Source organism: Notothenia rossii (assembly GCF_949606895.1).
Source record: "Notothenia rossii genome assembly, chromosome: 5".
In the NCBI taxonomy this organism is placed as follows: Eukaryota; Metazoa; Chordata; class Actinopteri; order Perciformes; family Nototheniidae; genus Notothenia; species Notothenia rossii.
Window position 1 is genome coordinate 1,319,707 of NC_136903.1, and position 16,913 is coordinate 1,336,619.

Genomic DNA, 16,913 nt, shown 5'->3' on the forward strand with positions numbered 1-16,913 from the left:
GCTACTTGAAACTACTCGAATATAGTCGGAAATTCACGAAATTTGGTATCTCTCACCGTCCTCCGTCTCCTGCCACAAGATGTTGACAACTGTTGTTTTGTGATATATATACTGTATATATATATATATATATATGTATAAATAAACTTTGATTTGATGAATAAAGCTCTCACCGTCCTCCGTCTCCTGCCACACGATGCCCTCCAGGTTGACGCTGGTGCCTGGCTCACAGGGTCCCAGGCACTCTGGCTCCGTGGCGAGCGCGGCGTCGGCTGTGTTCACGGCCACCGAGCGCGTCCGGACCATCAGCTGCTCGCAGGGGGACGAGATGTCGCTGCCAGACCCCGAGACGAGGGGGTGGAGCGGAGGAGGAGCCGGCGTGGAGACCGGAGACTCCATCTGGAAGAGGGAAGGAACGCAGAGCGTAAAACAACACACTACAGCAACACTACAACTAGAAACATTTGAGAGAAGATGGAAACCAACAACACTGAGCTCTAAACACCTTATTTTATGTTTATATATATTTTTTTATTATATTTATTTTATTTACATATTATTTTAGGTTGGGTATTATTTTCTATTATATTACATTTTGAACTAGCACCTGTTTCGGATTTGTAAGCATACCTGTCTGTACCGACTACCCAGGGAAAGGTCAGGGAAAGGTCACAGATCTCAGATAAATACAGAGTCTGTCTCTGATAAGGATGCCAGAAACTGACCATGATCATTCGAAAATCGGACAACCCTGGCGAATATAAATCGATTATTCGCCGCCCCCCCACCGGCACTTTAGAACAATAGGCCGTACAATTCGAAGTAGTTCCACGAGGAACTCTTCGTTGAACGTGCCGCTTTGTTCATCTTTAGTTGCGTTAATAATAATAATAATAACTTGATTTGTATAGCACCTTTCATACAGGGGATTGCAGTTCAAAGGGCTTTACATCAGTAAGAAATAAGACATCAAATCAGTAACAAGCAGCAAGAGCAAAGCAAAAAGTGGGATCAAATAAAAACATGGAGAATAAAACATAGAGAAATAGAGAACTGTCAATCACAGAGAATAGTGCAGTATTGGGGCGTGGTTCCACAGTTTTGGGGCGTGGTTTACAAAGGATGCTTCACCGATCTTCTTATGACTCTTTCTGGTGACCTCTAATAGACCTGCATCTGATGGTCGCAGTGTTCTGGCGGGTGTGTCGTTTATCAGAGAGTCAGCAATGTGGCTGGGTCCGTGTCCGTTTAGAGCTTTGTTTGTGAGGAGAAGCAGCTTCAAATCAATTCTGAAAGTTACAGGTCTTAGAGTAGCTGAGACAGAACTAATGTGTTCCCTCCTTTTGGTGTTCGTTAGTAGTCTAGCTGCAGAGTTTTGAATGAGCCGGAGTCTTCCAACAGCTTTCTTGTGCTTTCCAGTGAAGAGTGCATTGCAGTCGGCTGGATATAAAAGCATGAATTAGCTTCTCTGCATCGTGTGATTTATGAATGGTCGTACCTTCGCTATGTTTCTGAGATGAAAGAAAGCTATTTTGGTCACTTTGTTTAAATGGGCGTTTACGTTCTAATCTGAGTCCAGGATGACACGGAGACTTGTCACCTCCGGTTTAATCCAAGTGGTTCAGCTTCCTAGATTATTTGTAAGCATCTCTCTTTTTGATTTGGGGCCAACAAGTAGGACTTCAGTTTTGTCCTCATTCAATTTCAGAAAATGATCGTTCATCCATTTGTTTATTGCTGTCAGGCAGTTGGTAATGGAGTGTATGGCTGTCACATCATTTGGTTCAGCCGATATGTACAATTGTGTATCATCCGCATAGCTGTAGAAAAATCTATACCATACTCAGTGTTGTTCTCACTGTTCTGTATATCGCCAATAAATCAATCGCACGTGTGACGGAGAGGGGGGGCGGGGTCGGTGTGTAGCAGGCTGCAGCAGTCTGCACTCTGCGCAGCCTGCGCTGCTGGCTTCCTCCAAGTTTACAGTAAAACCAACTGGTGGTGTCACCAATGGCCATTTACAATTATTAATACTATTATTAGCATTAGTCTATATTTTGAAAAACATAAATAATAATAAAAAATATATATAAATAAAATCGAAGTTTATTTATACAGCCCAATATCACAAACTAGCACGTTAGTTAGCATTACAGCCTTGTCATTTTTATTATAGGGTGACCAGACGTCCCCGTTTGTATTAGCCTGTCCCCGGTTGAAACTGTCCCCGGAAATGTCCCCGTTTTTTAATATACGTTAAAAACACATAGCAAGGTAAAACAAAACGTTTTATGTCAGGAAACACTGGGTAAACAGACTGTGGTCAACAGCCCCCACTTCGGAAAACACAGTCAAGCCAGCCCACACGTTGTGTTGCGGTGCGCGAATATCCTATGCATTACGGTAGAGGCCTGTAAAAACTGCCTTCAAAATAAAAGCGTTTACTCGGTCAATAACAAATATACCTAAAAAAACACACCAGGGTCATTCCAAGCATTCGGTGCCATTTCAGCTAGGGTATTCAAAAATAAAAAACATCATTTTCCATGTTTTTTAAAAATTTAATCTGAATGATGGCTTGTTAAAGTATAAGAAAAATATTTTGGTCAAGCTCAGGATATTATGCTTACATTTTTTTTTTTTACCATCCCCAGTTACTGTGTGTGCACCCTGTTACTGTGAAAAATAGTAACAGGGTGGACATTTTATGCTAAACTTGGCTATTGCTACATGTGTGATGATAATCAAGCTAGCACTTGGTGACAACAGAAACATATATTTGATAGATATATTCACCAAATTTTCTAAATGTAAAACAAATGATCAGTTCCACTAAAAATGAGAATAACAGGGTGGACATTTTATGCTTTAGTTTACCGCAATAGTTAGGTTCTTTAAAACATTAGAAAAACGTTGAAGGAAGAACACATTCACTCTGCTTCTTGAAGATTATTTCCCACTCAAAATGTATTCTTCTTCTTCTTGAGTTATACAAATAGTAGAATAGTAAAGGGGCGTGTCCAGAGGGATTAAAATCAGAGTAACAGGGGGGACATTCAAACAGGGGACACACACTTTATTTTCAATACAAATGAATTAATAACAACAATTTCAATTTGGTGAGGAATATTAGCAAAAGGGTCATACAACACTCACAAAAATGTAGAATTTGTTTGTATTTCTTTGATTTCTTTTTGTATATCTGTTACAGAAGTTGAGCAAACATGATTGGGGACACAGCCATTTGGCCTACTTGTGCTAAAATCAGAGTAATTATTTAGAATTTTTAATATCCTGGCTAAATAACATTGTTGTTTTATGGTAGAGGGTATAAACATTTAAAACCAAGCTTTTAAAAAATAAGCATTAGACCTTTTTAAATACAAAATATATGATATAATGTGGTGGGGAACTAAATGGCACCGAATGCTAGGAATGACCCACCAAACATATTCATATATACTGGAGCTTAAATTAAGAAATATGTACTATATAATGTGATCGATAATAAATTAAAACAAACTACGTATAACTACCAAATTATAACTGAGTGAATATAAAATGTAAGGATACAGTTATGAAGACAGATCTAACATTTCCACTGGGTGACTAATTTCAATTGATGTTGACACCATCTCACAACACTCCTAAAATAACATTACTTTCTGAAGCACAATTTAAAATGTATGCTGTTTAAAATCTCAAATTAGATCTATTGTCCATCGTATATTTTGATTATTATTCAATGGGAACCGTCCATAATCAAAGAGTCATTCGAAGTAAATCAAATACTTATTTCACTTCAGGGTGACAGCAGGAGACCCCATCTAGTCAATCAGAGAAAATCAGGAAATTCTGATGTAGAGTTTCAAAATAAAATACTTTTGAAATCTCATATATGAGCTATTGTCCTTCTGTTTTTATACAAGAATAAATAACAACTGTCAAATTATCAAAGACTTATTTCACTCCAGGGTGTAGCAGAACACCCCATATAGTCAATCAGAGAGAATCAGGACAATCTGATGTACAGTTTCAAAATAAAAGACCTTTGAAGTCTCATATGAGCTAGTCCTTCTGTTTGTATCCAACAGTTAAAATGTACGAATTACATTGAACCAGAATTGTCCCCCTTTTTTCTTTAACAGTGAAGAAAATTGGTTATGTTAATGATATATTGACGGCAAAACTCAAAATGTCCCCGGTTTTAATTTTGAAAATCTGTTCACCTTATTTTATTCGCCTTAACATGAAGTAACATTAAGTAACCCAACATGTTAAACAGTAAGACTAGTAGTCATATTTCGTGAACCCTTTGAAGAGTACTGTCACCGGTGTGATCATTCTATAATACACAATTTAAGCCGGGGGGGGGAATGCTGATCACAGATGCTAACGCTACATTAGCATCTGCGATCTTTTCTACTGCACGCTATCTGGACAAATGGTTGACATTAAACGTTAAAAAGAGCAGGCAGTTCAGAGAGAATCAAAGGAAGGCAGGCAGGCAGCTTTGCATGACATTCTTCTGGATGTGTTTCATTGTGGTGATAGTGAGGGAAGTCAATCCTTTTGTTGACAAGACAGTAGTGACGGCCATCTTGGTGACGTGTGTTGTTCTGCGAGACCAGAGATGTAGTTCATTCAGCGTTTCACACAAACAAAGTGTTGCTTCACAGTTTTACGACACATTTTTATTTTTTTGACTTGCAAAATTATCTTTTAAATTGAGAAACATCATATGTGTAATTCGTGGCACAATTCAAACGGGATCGAAAGATAATCTTTCTCTCTCCATTGACTTCAATACATCATTTTTCCTAAATAAGGTCCCATGGAGGTCCACCGGAAGGGGAGGGGCTTTGCCACTCTAAATATTTTTTAAATCCTCTGGAGCAGAGAGAGGAGATGTGGATTATTGTTATTGATTAATCTATCAGTGTTTCTTCGGGTCAAAAACACTAAACTCACAACCTAATATGAAAGCGTTTAGTTTATTTAATAAAAGAGCACATGTTCAATGTGACAAGTGACAGTAGATATAGATTAGTGTATTAGTTGCCGTTTGGTGCTATATATATATATATATATATATTTTTATATATATATATATAAATAATAATAAAAATAATAATAATAAAAAAAAGAAATTTATTTTTATTTATTTTTTAAACCCCTTGAATTTGAGGGGGGGGGCGCGGGGCTCCGTTGGTGGGGCGCCACCCTCCAGTTTGAAATATTTAGTTTGTGATATTGTGCTGTATAAATAAACCTTGATTTGATTAATATAATGAATACTATCTACTAGGGATGTAACAGTACCAAAAACTCACGGTACGATAATATCGCGATAACAAGTCCACGGTACGGTATTTATCGCGATATTGAATAATAAAGGGAAGGAAAAAAAATCATTAATTTTTTTTTTTCAATAAAACATTTTTTTACTCGGAAAATGTTTCTTTATTACATAATAAATCTGAGTTTTACAGCCTTTTTGTAGGATAGCAGTATTTTAAAGTGTCAAAAACAAAGTGACAGTAACAGACTGTAACAAGAAAACCAGTGTTTTTGTACCTAATGGTACTACCAAACAAAGTAAGCATTTTCTTTATGCCACTGCATCTCACAAATAAACAAGGACATTTAATAATCAGACCCTGCAATAAAATAAATCACGTTTCACTTTAGTTTTTCACTCACTCAGCATCATCAGACAGGTTTTTAGGAATATGAGAATGTCCACATTTCCAGGTATTTATAAGCTGGGGTGTTTGGGCATTTACAATATCCCCTGCTCTGGAAACAACTCTCTCGCTTGGTACTGATGTTGCTGGGACACCAGTGGTCGCGTTAACCGAATATTTTATTAAACAATGACGGAAAAATCTGAAAGCAGTCTGTCATTTTGACAGATTAGAACAAACTCGGAACAGCGCCAACGTTTCCCCGCAGCCAGGCTCTGATGTTATGCCGTGTTATGCATGCCGTCCAAAAGGAAATGATATAGTTCCCAAACCGTACTTTGCCGTACAGATCAATACATGTCTGGGAGGTTTTGCTTCACACTGTGCGCGTCCCGCGAGGTGCATGCACACACGGCATAACACCGCCCCCCCCGTTGACAGTTCACGAGCATGCTCTATCGGGAACTGTTCAGACCCGACGGGTAATAAGGGATTATGACGGATATTTTACGATCCTGTCTGTCAAAATGACGGACAGCGAAAAAGTCTAATGCCAGGCCTATTGACATGGCGAGATATAAATATATGGTTGGTACTTGTCAATGTCTCTAGGTGTGTAAATGTAGCCCTATAAATACGATGTCCTTTTGTGTTATCTGTTGTTTTATTTTCATGTTGTAACCTACTTGCTGCCATGTTAGACAGGTCTCTCTTGAAAAAGAGATCGATGATCTCAATGGGACCACCTGGTTAAATAAAGGTTTAAAAAAAAAAAAGTGTTTAAAAAAAAAAAAAAAAGATTTTTAATTAATTTTTTTTTTAAATCGCGGTAGATTTTGTCAGTCTCACGACGGTATTGGGAAGTTTATTTACCGCGATACCACGATATTCGGTATATCGTTACATCCCTACTATCTACTTATTGATGGAAGGAATTCAGAGGCTAAAACAACTACAAACACACACCTTGAAAAAGAATATCTCTTCTGTTCATTTACAAATAACTGGTTTGAAGTGAAGCTGATGCTTCACCTGCTCTGGATTAGAAACAGGACATGTTCCTGCAGGATTCTGGTTTGAGTTTCATCTTCTTCACATTTGAATGCACATTGAATGTAAGTTGCTTTCGATAAGTGTCAGCTCAGTGTAATGGAATGGAAAATGAAATGTACCACCTGAGGGCAGCAGAGAGCGTTCATACTAAGAGCTGACTCAAGACACACTTTTTTTATTTGATAACACACTAAGAGGCAAAGTAGCAGCAACAAACTTTCAGCAGTAACTTTTATTGGGTGTAAAAAATATTGAAAAAAAAAAAGTGAATTCCAGTCTCTTTTCTTTGGACCAAAGATCTGGATATTTTTGCAGGTAAAGGTAGTGAATGCAAAGAGAGGAGGAGGAGATGAGACGTTTGAAGCAAAGAACAGACAGGCTGTTGATTACATTTGAATACTTTTGCAGCCGTGGAAAGGCTCCGATGCTTCGATCTATTTGATGACTTGGTTTTTCACAATAAGCACCAAGGAGGAAAGGTTTGACACTTGATTGGGCTCGACACCGCTCAATCGAAAACCTGCTTCCTCGAACAAAGTCCTGGTCTTTATAGGATTTCTATTTTCTGTTATGACGATGCCTGTATGATATGTTAAGATCTGAATAGACAGACAACTAGGGGTGTAACGGTACACGTACTAAAATTATTCGGTACGGGCCCTTCGGTTCGGTACACGTGTGTACCGAAGTGTACCGGAGTGTACCGAACGAATATAACGTTAAACGTAACAAATTGAGAACGTGAACAACTTCTTGGAAGTAATCTCAGGTGCTGTGTCGCAGCATTCAGAGTAATTTGCTCACATTGGGTTCAGCGCGTCATAGAGCGAGCAAGTCATTTCATTGGACGAGAGGCATACTATGAGAGCTGGTCACAGGGATGCGTTCAAATGTAGTCAGTAATTTGAGGAACTGTCGAAATGGCGAACGCAGATAAAGTTGAGCTCTAAAATCCTCCAGCATCATTGAAGTCTCCGGTTTGGCAACATTTTGGTTTCGCAGTTACGTACAAGGATGACGGACAAAGACAGGTGGACCGAACCAAAGCTGTTTGTCGGCATTGTTAAACTAACATTGGTTACGCGGCAATACATCAAACGTGCACACTCATTTGAAAAGGCATCACCCGAACGTGAATATCACCGGTACCAAAAGAAAAAAGACTGAAGAGCAAACCCAACTCCCGCTAGCATTTAAGCCTCCACCGCTCGCAACAAGTTCAGACCGAGCCAAAGCTATTACAAACGCCAAATCTCCTTATGTTGCCATGTTAGCAAAGCGCTACCTGGCTGTATCTGCTACCTCTGTCCCTAGAGAGGGTGTTCTCCACAGCAGGAGACATTGTTAGTGCCAGCAGATCTGCCCTTTCAGCAAGCAATGTGGACAAGTTCATCTTTCTTTAAACAAACATGAAAATACAATGACAAGCAAGTCCTAATGTCAAACTGGCTGCTTAGGTACGAGTACAGTACAGTTCAAATACAGATGATTTCAGTTCATCAAAATGCTGCACCTTAATGTTTATTTTATTTTGTATTTATTTGAGTGAATATTCACAGTTTAATAATAATTAAAAAAACAAAACAAATATTTTTATATTTTTTGATAATCTTTTCTGCTGTACCGAAAACGTACCGAACCGTGACCTAAAAACCGAGGTACGTACCGAACCCAAATGTTTGTGAACCGTTACGCCCCTACAGACAACCCAAAAAAGAAGCTTCCCCTTTATTTCGACAGTGATGTCACCAGCGTTTTTCCGGACATCGAGCATATTTCCAACGTCGAAGCACTTGGAAAACAAAGACACTGACTCTGATACACATGCCATGATGACACAGGCCCTCAGAGGACATTCTCCAGTTACATTTTAGAGTGTAATATATCATCAAACAGGGAAATATGATGACGCAGAAAGAATATTGAGTAGAACAAGCAGATTATTCAACTGATCGTTTAGTTTTATTGACCAGATAAACATTAAGGTTTATTACCTTTAACTACAGCAGAGATCTCTGAACCAGTGACAGTAGCACTGTAACACCTCTCCTCAGGGTGTAACTTAATGCCAACATGCAGCAGCATGTGAGTGCAACACTGATTAGTGGTTCACTTGGAAACCCCAGAAGATATCTGTGAACAAATGCTTCTGTTCATGGATAGAAATATAACATCTTGTCCTGTACAAACCAAAGAACAGGATCATCATCTGAGCCACGTGTTGCTTTCATGGTTGGGAATAAAGAAAAAGTTAAAATTCCCTCAGACTCACTACGTCAAACTCTAAGTCAAACTCTACGTCACTGTCTACGTAAAACTCTACGTCACTACGTCAAACTCTACGTCGAACTCTACGTAAAACTCTACGTCACTACGTCAAACTCTATGTCAAACTCTATGTCAAACTTTACGTCAAACTCTACGTCACTGTCTACGTCAAACTCTACGCCACAGTCTGCTTTAAACTCTACGTCACTGTCTGCTTTAAACTCTACGTCACTGTCTGCTTTAAACTCTACGTCACAGTCTGCTTTAAACTCTACGTCACTGTCTGCTTCAAACTCTACGTCAAACTCTACGTCACAGTCTGCTTCAAACTCTACGTCACAGTCTGCTTCAAACTCTACGTCACTGTCTGCTTTAAACTCTACGTCACAGTCTGCTTTAAACTCTACGTCACAGTCTGCTTCAAACTCTACGTCAGTCTGCTTCAAACTCTACGTCACTGTCTGCTTCAAACTCTACGTCAGTCTGCTTCAAACTCTACGTCACTGTCTGCTATAAACTCTACGTCAGTCTGCTTTAAACTCTACGTCACAGTCTGCTTCAAACTCTATGTCACAGTCTGCTTCAAACTCTACGTCACAGTCTGCTTTAAACTCTACGTCACTGTCTGCTTTAAACTCTACGTCAGTCTGCTTTAAACTCTACGTCACTGTCTGCTTCAAACTCTACGTCAGTCTGCTTTAAACTCTACGTCACAGTCTGCTTCAAACTCTACGTCACTGTCTGCTTTAAACTCTACGTCACTGTCTGCTTTAAACTCTACGTCACAGTCTGCTTCAAACTCTATGTCACAGTCTGCTTCAAACTCTACGTCACAGTCTGCTTTAAACTCTACGTCACTGTCTGCTTTAAACTCTACGTCACAGTCTGCTTTAAACTCTACGTCACTGTCTGCTTCAAACTCTACGTCAAACTCTACGTCACAGTCTGCTTCAAACTCTACGTCACAGTCTGCTTCAAACTCTACGTCACTGTCTGCTTTAAACTCTACGTCACAGTCTGCTTCAAACTCTACGTCACTGTCTGCTTCAAACTCTACGTCACTGTCTGCTTTAAACTCTACGTCACAGTCTGCTTTAAACTCTACGTCACAGTCTGCTTCAAACTCTACGTCAGTCTGCTTCAAACTCTACGTCACAGTCTGCTTCAAACTCTACGTCAGTCTGCTTCAAACTCTACGTCACTGTCTGCTATAAACTCTACGTCAGTCTGCTTTAAACTCTACGTCACAGTCTGCTTCAAACTCTACGTCACAGTCTGCTTTAAACTCTACGTCACTGTCTGCTTTAAACTCTACGTCAGTCTGCTTTAAACTCTACGTCACAGTCTGCTTCAAACTCTATGTCACAGTCTGCTTTAAACTCTACGTCACCGTCTGCTTTAAACTCTACGTCACTGTCTGCTTTAAACTCTACGTCACAGTCTGCTTCAAACTCTACGTCAGTCTGCTTTAAACTCTACGTCACAGTCTGCTTCAAACTCTATGTCACAGTCTGCTTTAAACTCTACCTCACCGTCTGCTTTAAACTCTACGTCACTGTCTGCTTTAAACTCTACGTCACAGTCTGCTTCAAACTCTACGTCACAGTCTGCTTTAAACTCTATGTCACAGTCTGCTTCAAACTCTATGTCACAGTCTGCTTTAAACTCTACGTCACTGTCTGCTTCAAACTCTACGTCACAGTCTGCTTTAAACTCTACGTCACAGTCTGCTTCAAACTCTACGTCACAGTCTGCTTCAAACTCTACGTCACAGTCTGCTTTAAACTCTACGTCACAGTCTGCTTTAAACTCTACGTCACAGTCTGCTTCAAACTCTACGTCACAGTCTGCTTTAAACTCTACGTCACTGTCTGCTTTAAACTCTACGTCACAGTCTGCTTTAAACTCTACGTCACTGTCTGCTTTAAACTCTACGTCACTGTCTGCTTTAAACTCTACGTCACAGTCTGCTTTAAACTCTACGTCACAGTCTGCTTTAAACTCTACGTCACAGTCTGCTTTAAACTCTACGTCACTGTCTGCTTTAAACTCTACGTCACTGTCTGCTTTAAACTCTACGTCACAGTCTGCTTTAAACTCTATGTCACAGTCTGCTTCAAACTCTACGTCACAGTCTGCTTTAAACTCTACGTCACAGTCTGCTTTAAACTCTATGTCACAGACTGCTTCAAACTCTACGTCACAGTCTGCTTTAAACTCTACGTCACAGTCTGCTTCAAACTCTACGTCACTGTCTGCTTTAAACTCTACGTCACTGTCTGCTTTAAACTCTACGTCACTGTCTGCTTTAAACTCTACGTCACTGTCTGCTTTAAACTCTACGTCACAGTCTGCTTTAAACTCTATGTCACAGTCTGCTTCAAACTCTACGTCACAGTCTGCTTTAAACTCTACGTCACAGTCTGCTTTAAACTCTATGTCACAGTCTGCTTCAAACTCTACGTCACTGTCTGCTTTAAACTCTACGTCACAGTCTGCTTTAAACTCTATGTCACTGTCTGCTTCAAACTCTACGTCACTGTCTGCTTCAAACTCTACGTCACTGCGTAAAACTCTACGTCACAGTCTGCTTCAAACTCTACGTCAGTCTGCTTCAAACTCTACGTCACAGTCTGCTTTAAACTCTACGTCACTGTCTGCTTTAAACTCTACGTCAGTCTGCTTCAAACTCTACGTCACAGTCTGCTTCAAACTCTACGTCAGTCTGCTTCAAACTCTACGTCACAGTCTGCTTTAAACTCTACGTCACTGTCTGCTTTAAACTCTACGTCACTGCGTAAAACTCTACGTCACAGTCTGCTTTAAACTCTACGTCAGTCTGCTTCAAACTCTACGTCACTGCGTAAAACTCTACGTCACAGTCTGCTTTAAACTCTACGTAACAGTCTGCTTTAAACTCTACGTAACAGTCTGCTTTAAACTCTACGTCACAGTCTGCTTCAAACTCTACGTCACAGTCTGCTTTAAACTCTACGTCACTGTCTGCTTTAAACTCTACGTCACAGTCTGCTTCAAACTCTACGTCACAGTCTGCTTTAAACTCTACGTCACTGTCTGCTTCAAACTCTACGTCACAGTCTGCTTCAAACTCTACGTCACTGTCTGCTTTAAACTCTACGTCACAGTCTGCTTCAAACTCTACGTCACTGCATAAAGCCCCACGTCACTCTGAAAACAGTGCAACCTCCAAATATACGCCCCTAACCCTAAACCTGTGCAAAGCAAGGGAAGGGAAGGGAGGGCTGGATAGAAACAAGGCTACCCAAAGTGTTTAGCAGAAACCAAAGGCAGCGTTGCATGTGGAGACTTTTGTTTATAAAGAGCTTTCTTTTGGCTTGTTTTGCGTTTCTTGAACAGCACAGAGAGGATAACACCCACATCCCTACACACTTTATAAAACAAGTTTCAATTGGTGACATTAGAAAGAGATGAGAGCGTCTCGTCCCTGCATGTTTTACCTCGTTACAGGCCGAGAGCAGAAAGCCTTTGTGACGACCAGGCCCTGCACTGGTTTAACAGCATGGGAGAGAAACAGCCTCTCAGTTCCTATAAGTCCCCGATTTACCAATAAGAAAACATAGGCGCTTTGAATGCTGGGAAACCACCAGAGGAGCCACCAACTCTCTCTCTCTCTCTCTCTCAGAGGGGGGAGGGGCTGTTTTACTGCCCTGCTATTGGCTGCAGAGTTTCAGCCTCGTTTTGATGCAGAATGGGCTGGGAAACACCGACCCCCCCGCTCTGCTCCTCCTCCTCTCCATTCACTCAGAGGTATTCATTACAAAAACAAGCCACATTCCTCTCAAGGTCACTGGCTCGCTGTGAGGGATTAGTGATACAGATCAGCACTTCACAAACTGTGTTGGAGCTGAAGCTTGTTGAATGTGAGGCTGCCACACTTCAAGAGTTAAAAGTCTCTCATTTCTTTCTCTAGGAGTGGATTGAGTGACAGACAATATACTGAGAAGAGATAACTATGTCTTCATTCAAGAGTGAGACTGTTCCTGTAGGAATGAGTCCTACAACCCTTAAAACTAGTTAGCAATACCTGTTCCCTTGGGGTGGAAGTCAATGGTTTTCTGAATGTGTTTTTGGTTGTTAGCCTGAAATAATGTCTGTAGTCAACACATAAAATACGTCAGTTAATTAGACCACACACACACACACACACACACACACACACACACACACACACACACACACACACACACACACACACACACACACACACACACACACACACACACACACACACACACACACACACACACACACACACACACACACACACACACACACACACACACACACACACACACACACACACACACACACACACACACACACACACACACACACACACACACACACACACACACACTTTGAAGAGGCCTTCAACATGTTTTAACAAAACTCCCTAAAAATCCATCAAAAACCTGAAGAACCTTCTCTAAGACCCCCGTCCAAAATATATCACAACTCCCCCATCGACCCTTGGAAACCCTTGAAGACGACTTCCCTCCATGTTCCTGCTCAGGGGAATGTGAGAAATGAACAACAGGTGAGCTGGACTAACATCTGGGAAGGAGAGAGTCATTTCTCGCCCCCAATAAAGAAATGCTGAAAAGCTGCCGTGTCTTTGAAAACCACTTTATCGCTGTGTCTCTATTAATCTTCTACCAAGAGGGCGAACACATAACTAGTGCAAACAGTGCATGACATTAAGTGGGCCATCTAAGCTAATTTACAGATGGCCCTGAGCCCAATAGAGATTGCCCTGAAAAATGCACGCGGACGAAATGACGCACGAAGGGTTGGGGGGGTCTCCCCCTAGAACACTTAGATGTTAGCAGGTCTTAGATACTGTCTGGTGCATTCTCTAGACTGAATTATAACATTAACCACCACAATATTATATTGTTCCATTTCAATTTGATTCTTCATTTCACTTGTTTGTTTGTTATTGTTTGTGTTTGTTCCCTTGCATGCCCTGCATAGCTATAAGAAATACTTCAGTTGTTGGTGAAGACACTTTCCATCTGATGAAGGCAAATATCTTCCCAGATGGAAAAAAGTAGAAAACATTACATTCAGTTGTAACAGTTGTTCCCTCGCCCCTCCCCCCTCCCCCTCCCCCCTCCGAGGGAACTCCGCCACACGTCAATCAAATGCGCGCAGCGGAATCAATCCAGAGTGATCCAAAAGTGACACAGAGTGGAAGCAAAATATATTGCCATGTCTTCATCAAAACTTTCAGGGAAAAGAAAAATCGATGATGACCACAGAACATTTCAGGAGAAGTGGGAGAGTGAATGTTTTCGTGTTGAGTACAGGGGAAACGCAACGTGCCTTATATGCACAGAGAAAATCACTGTATACAAGGAGTATAACGTCAAACGTCACTACTCAACTAAACATGCAGAGTATGCAAAATACCTGGGAGATGAGAGAGAGAAAAAAGTCAGAGCTAAAATAAATTCTATGGAAGCAACAAAATCTCTTCAAGAAAGGAAGCAATGAGGCTGATTTAGCAGTCGAAGCTAGCTAGGTGGTGAGTGAGATGATTGCTAGGACGGGAAAGCCGTTTACGGAAGGCGAGTTTGTTGCAGGCTGCAAGTATAGTCTGTCCGGAAAAGAAGGGTCAGTTCAACAACATCAGCCTGGCAGCTAACACAGTGGCAGAGCGCATTTCTGACTTATCAAGTGACATATATGATCAGCTGTGCCACAAAGCCAAACTGTTCCGTGCATACTCTGTGGCTCTTGATGAGAGCACAGACATCACTGACACCGCTCAGCTCGCAATGTATGTCCGTGGTGTTGATGACAATTTTGAAGTGACAGAGGAGTTGCTTACAGTGAAACCAATGCATGGCCAGACCACCGCTCAGGAGATATTTCAGCAACTGTGTGAAGCCATTGCGGATATCGGTCTGCCATGGAAGAGGTTTGTTGGAATTACGACGGACGGAGCGCCATCAATGACAGGGAGAAAAAACGGGCTGGTGGCACTTGTTCAAAGACAACTGGAGGAGGAGGGTGTGGAGGAGGCTATTGCTCTGCACTGCATTATCCATCAGCAGGCCCTTTGCAGCAAATGCTTGAAGTTTGACAGTGTGATGTCTGTCGTTGTGAAATGCATCAACCATATCAGATCCAGGGGCTTAAAGGATGTGCTCTACTTCACAGAGGTACGTTGGCTCAGCAGGGGAAACGTCCTGAAGAGGTTTTTTGAGTTGAGAACAGAACTGAAAGTATTCATGCTGGAGAAGGGTGGGATGGCTGTTCCCGAGCTGAGTGATCCCAAATGGCTCATGGACTTAGCTTTTCTTGTTGACATCACGCAGGAGCTGAACGCTCTGAATAAGAAGTTGCAGGGCCAGCTTGTTAGTGCAGCATGACAATGTCAGATTATTCTCTACAAAACTGATGTTATGGAAAGCCCAGCTCCCTCAGAAAAACCTCTGCCATTTCCCAGCATGCAAAGCTCTCATGGACAGGGGCACAGCATTCAGTGGTGAGAAGTATATTGATGCCATTGTGAAGCTACAGGAGGAATTCGATCAGCGGTTTGCAGACTTCAAGACACACAGAGCCACTTTCCAAATGTTTGCAGACCCCTTCTCCTTTGATGTGGAAAATGCCCCTGGTGTGCTTCAAATGGAGCTCATCGGCCTGCAGTGCAATTCTGAGCTCAAAGCCAAGTTCAGGGAAGTGAATGGGAAAGCAGACAAGCTTGGACAGTTCATGAGAGAATTGCCCCCCTCCTTCCCTGAGATTTCCAGGATGTTCAAGCGGAACATGTGCCTTTTTGGGAGCATGTGTGAACAGCTCTTCTCCACCATGACCTTCAATAAGTCAAAGTACAGGTCCAGACTTACTGATGCACTTCTTCAAGCCATACTGAGGGTTTCAACTGCTTCCTCCCTCAAACCAAATGTGGCTCAGCTGTGTGAGAGGAAGCGCTGCCAGGTCTCTACCAGCAAGTGAGAGGAAGCGCTGCCAGGTCTCTACCATCAAGTGAGAGGAAGCGCTGCCAGGTCTCTACCAGCAAGTGAGAGGAAGCGCTGCCAGGTTTCTACCATCAAGTGAGAGGAAGCGCTGCCAGGTCTCTACCAGCAAGAAAGAGCAACTGTACATAGTTATGTTGTGAAGAACAGTTCATGTTAAGAAGATGTTGAAGAACTGTTAATGTTATATTTTTTAATAAATGTTTTGCGGAATACTTGAAGCGGCCCAGACTTGCCCAGACTCTACGTCCAGCGGCCCCCAGGTAAATTGAGTCTGAGACCCCTGATGTAGAACTAGCTGGATCTGATCGATATGGACATAAACGCGAGTGAAGTCTAATCTGACGGGAGAGAGAGATCAGCTGCTGCTGACGAGTTGACACGCAGCTCTGCATGATCACATGCAGCGGTGAGCGGACAAAACACACTTCAGGTTAGAATATCACACGTAGCTATTTTAATGACCTCTCAAACTACCGTAACTAGTTATAGATATGTTTAGTTTTACTGTCGGGTCACTCATTACTGGATCCGCGAGCTGCTGGCATAATAGATTGCCCGATCGGGCAACCAGCAGGTGAGGCTTCATGGCCCGAGCTAAATACTAGATACATTTAATATTTAATAATCCATTCCATACACATTTAAAGTCCAGTGTTTCCCACAGATCTGAAATATACTTTGGGGGGGGTAGGGTGAGGTGACGAGCAACAACATCAGTGTTTCCCTTATATACAGCGCCGCTGCTAGGGGGCTTTTTTATTTTTTTATAAAAATAACAATAAGTGGCGACCCTTTTTCGTTTTTGATTGTTTGTTATGTGGATTTGTAGTATTTGTGTTACTGTGTGTTCAATAAAGGTGTATTTTTGCTAAGT

The 16,913-nt window shown here is 41.4% G+C and overlaps 1 protein-coding gene across 2 annotated transcripts in view; it reads right to left on the reverse strand.

Annotated features, from left to right (window-relative positions):
* Positions 1 to 16,913, reverse strand: part of znf609a (zinc finger protein 609a) — a 57,987-nt gene that overhangs the window by 9,257 nt on the left and 31,817 nt on the right. For both annotated transcript variants that reach the window (XM_079683908.1, XM_079683909.1), the window contains exon 3: positions 174 to 399. In XM_079683908.1, the coding sequence (XP_079540034.1) occupies positions 174 to 399 (226 nt within the window). The remainder of the gene's footprint in view (positions 1 to 173; positions 400 to 16,913) is intronic.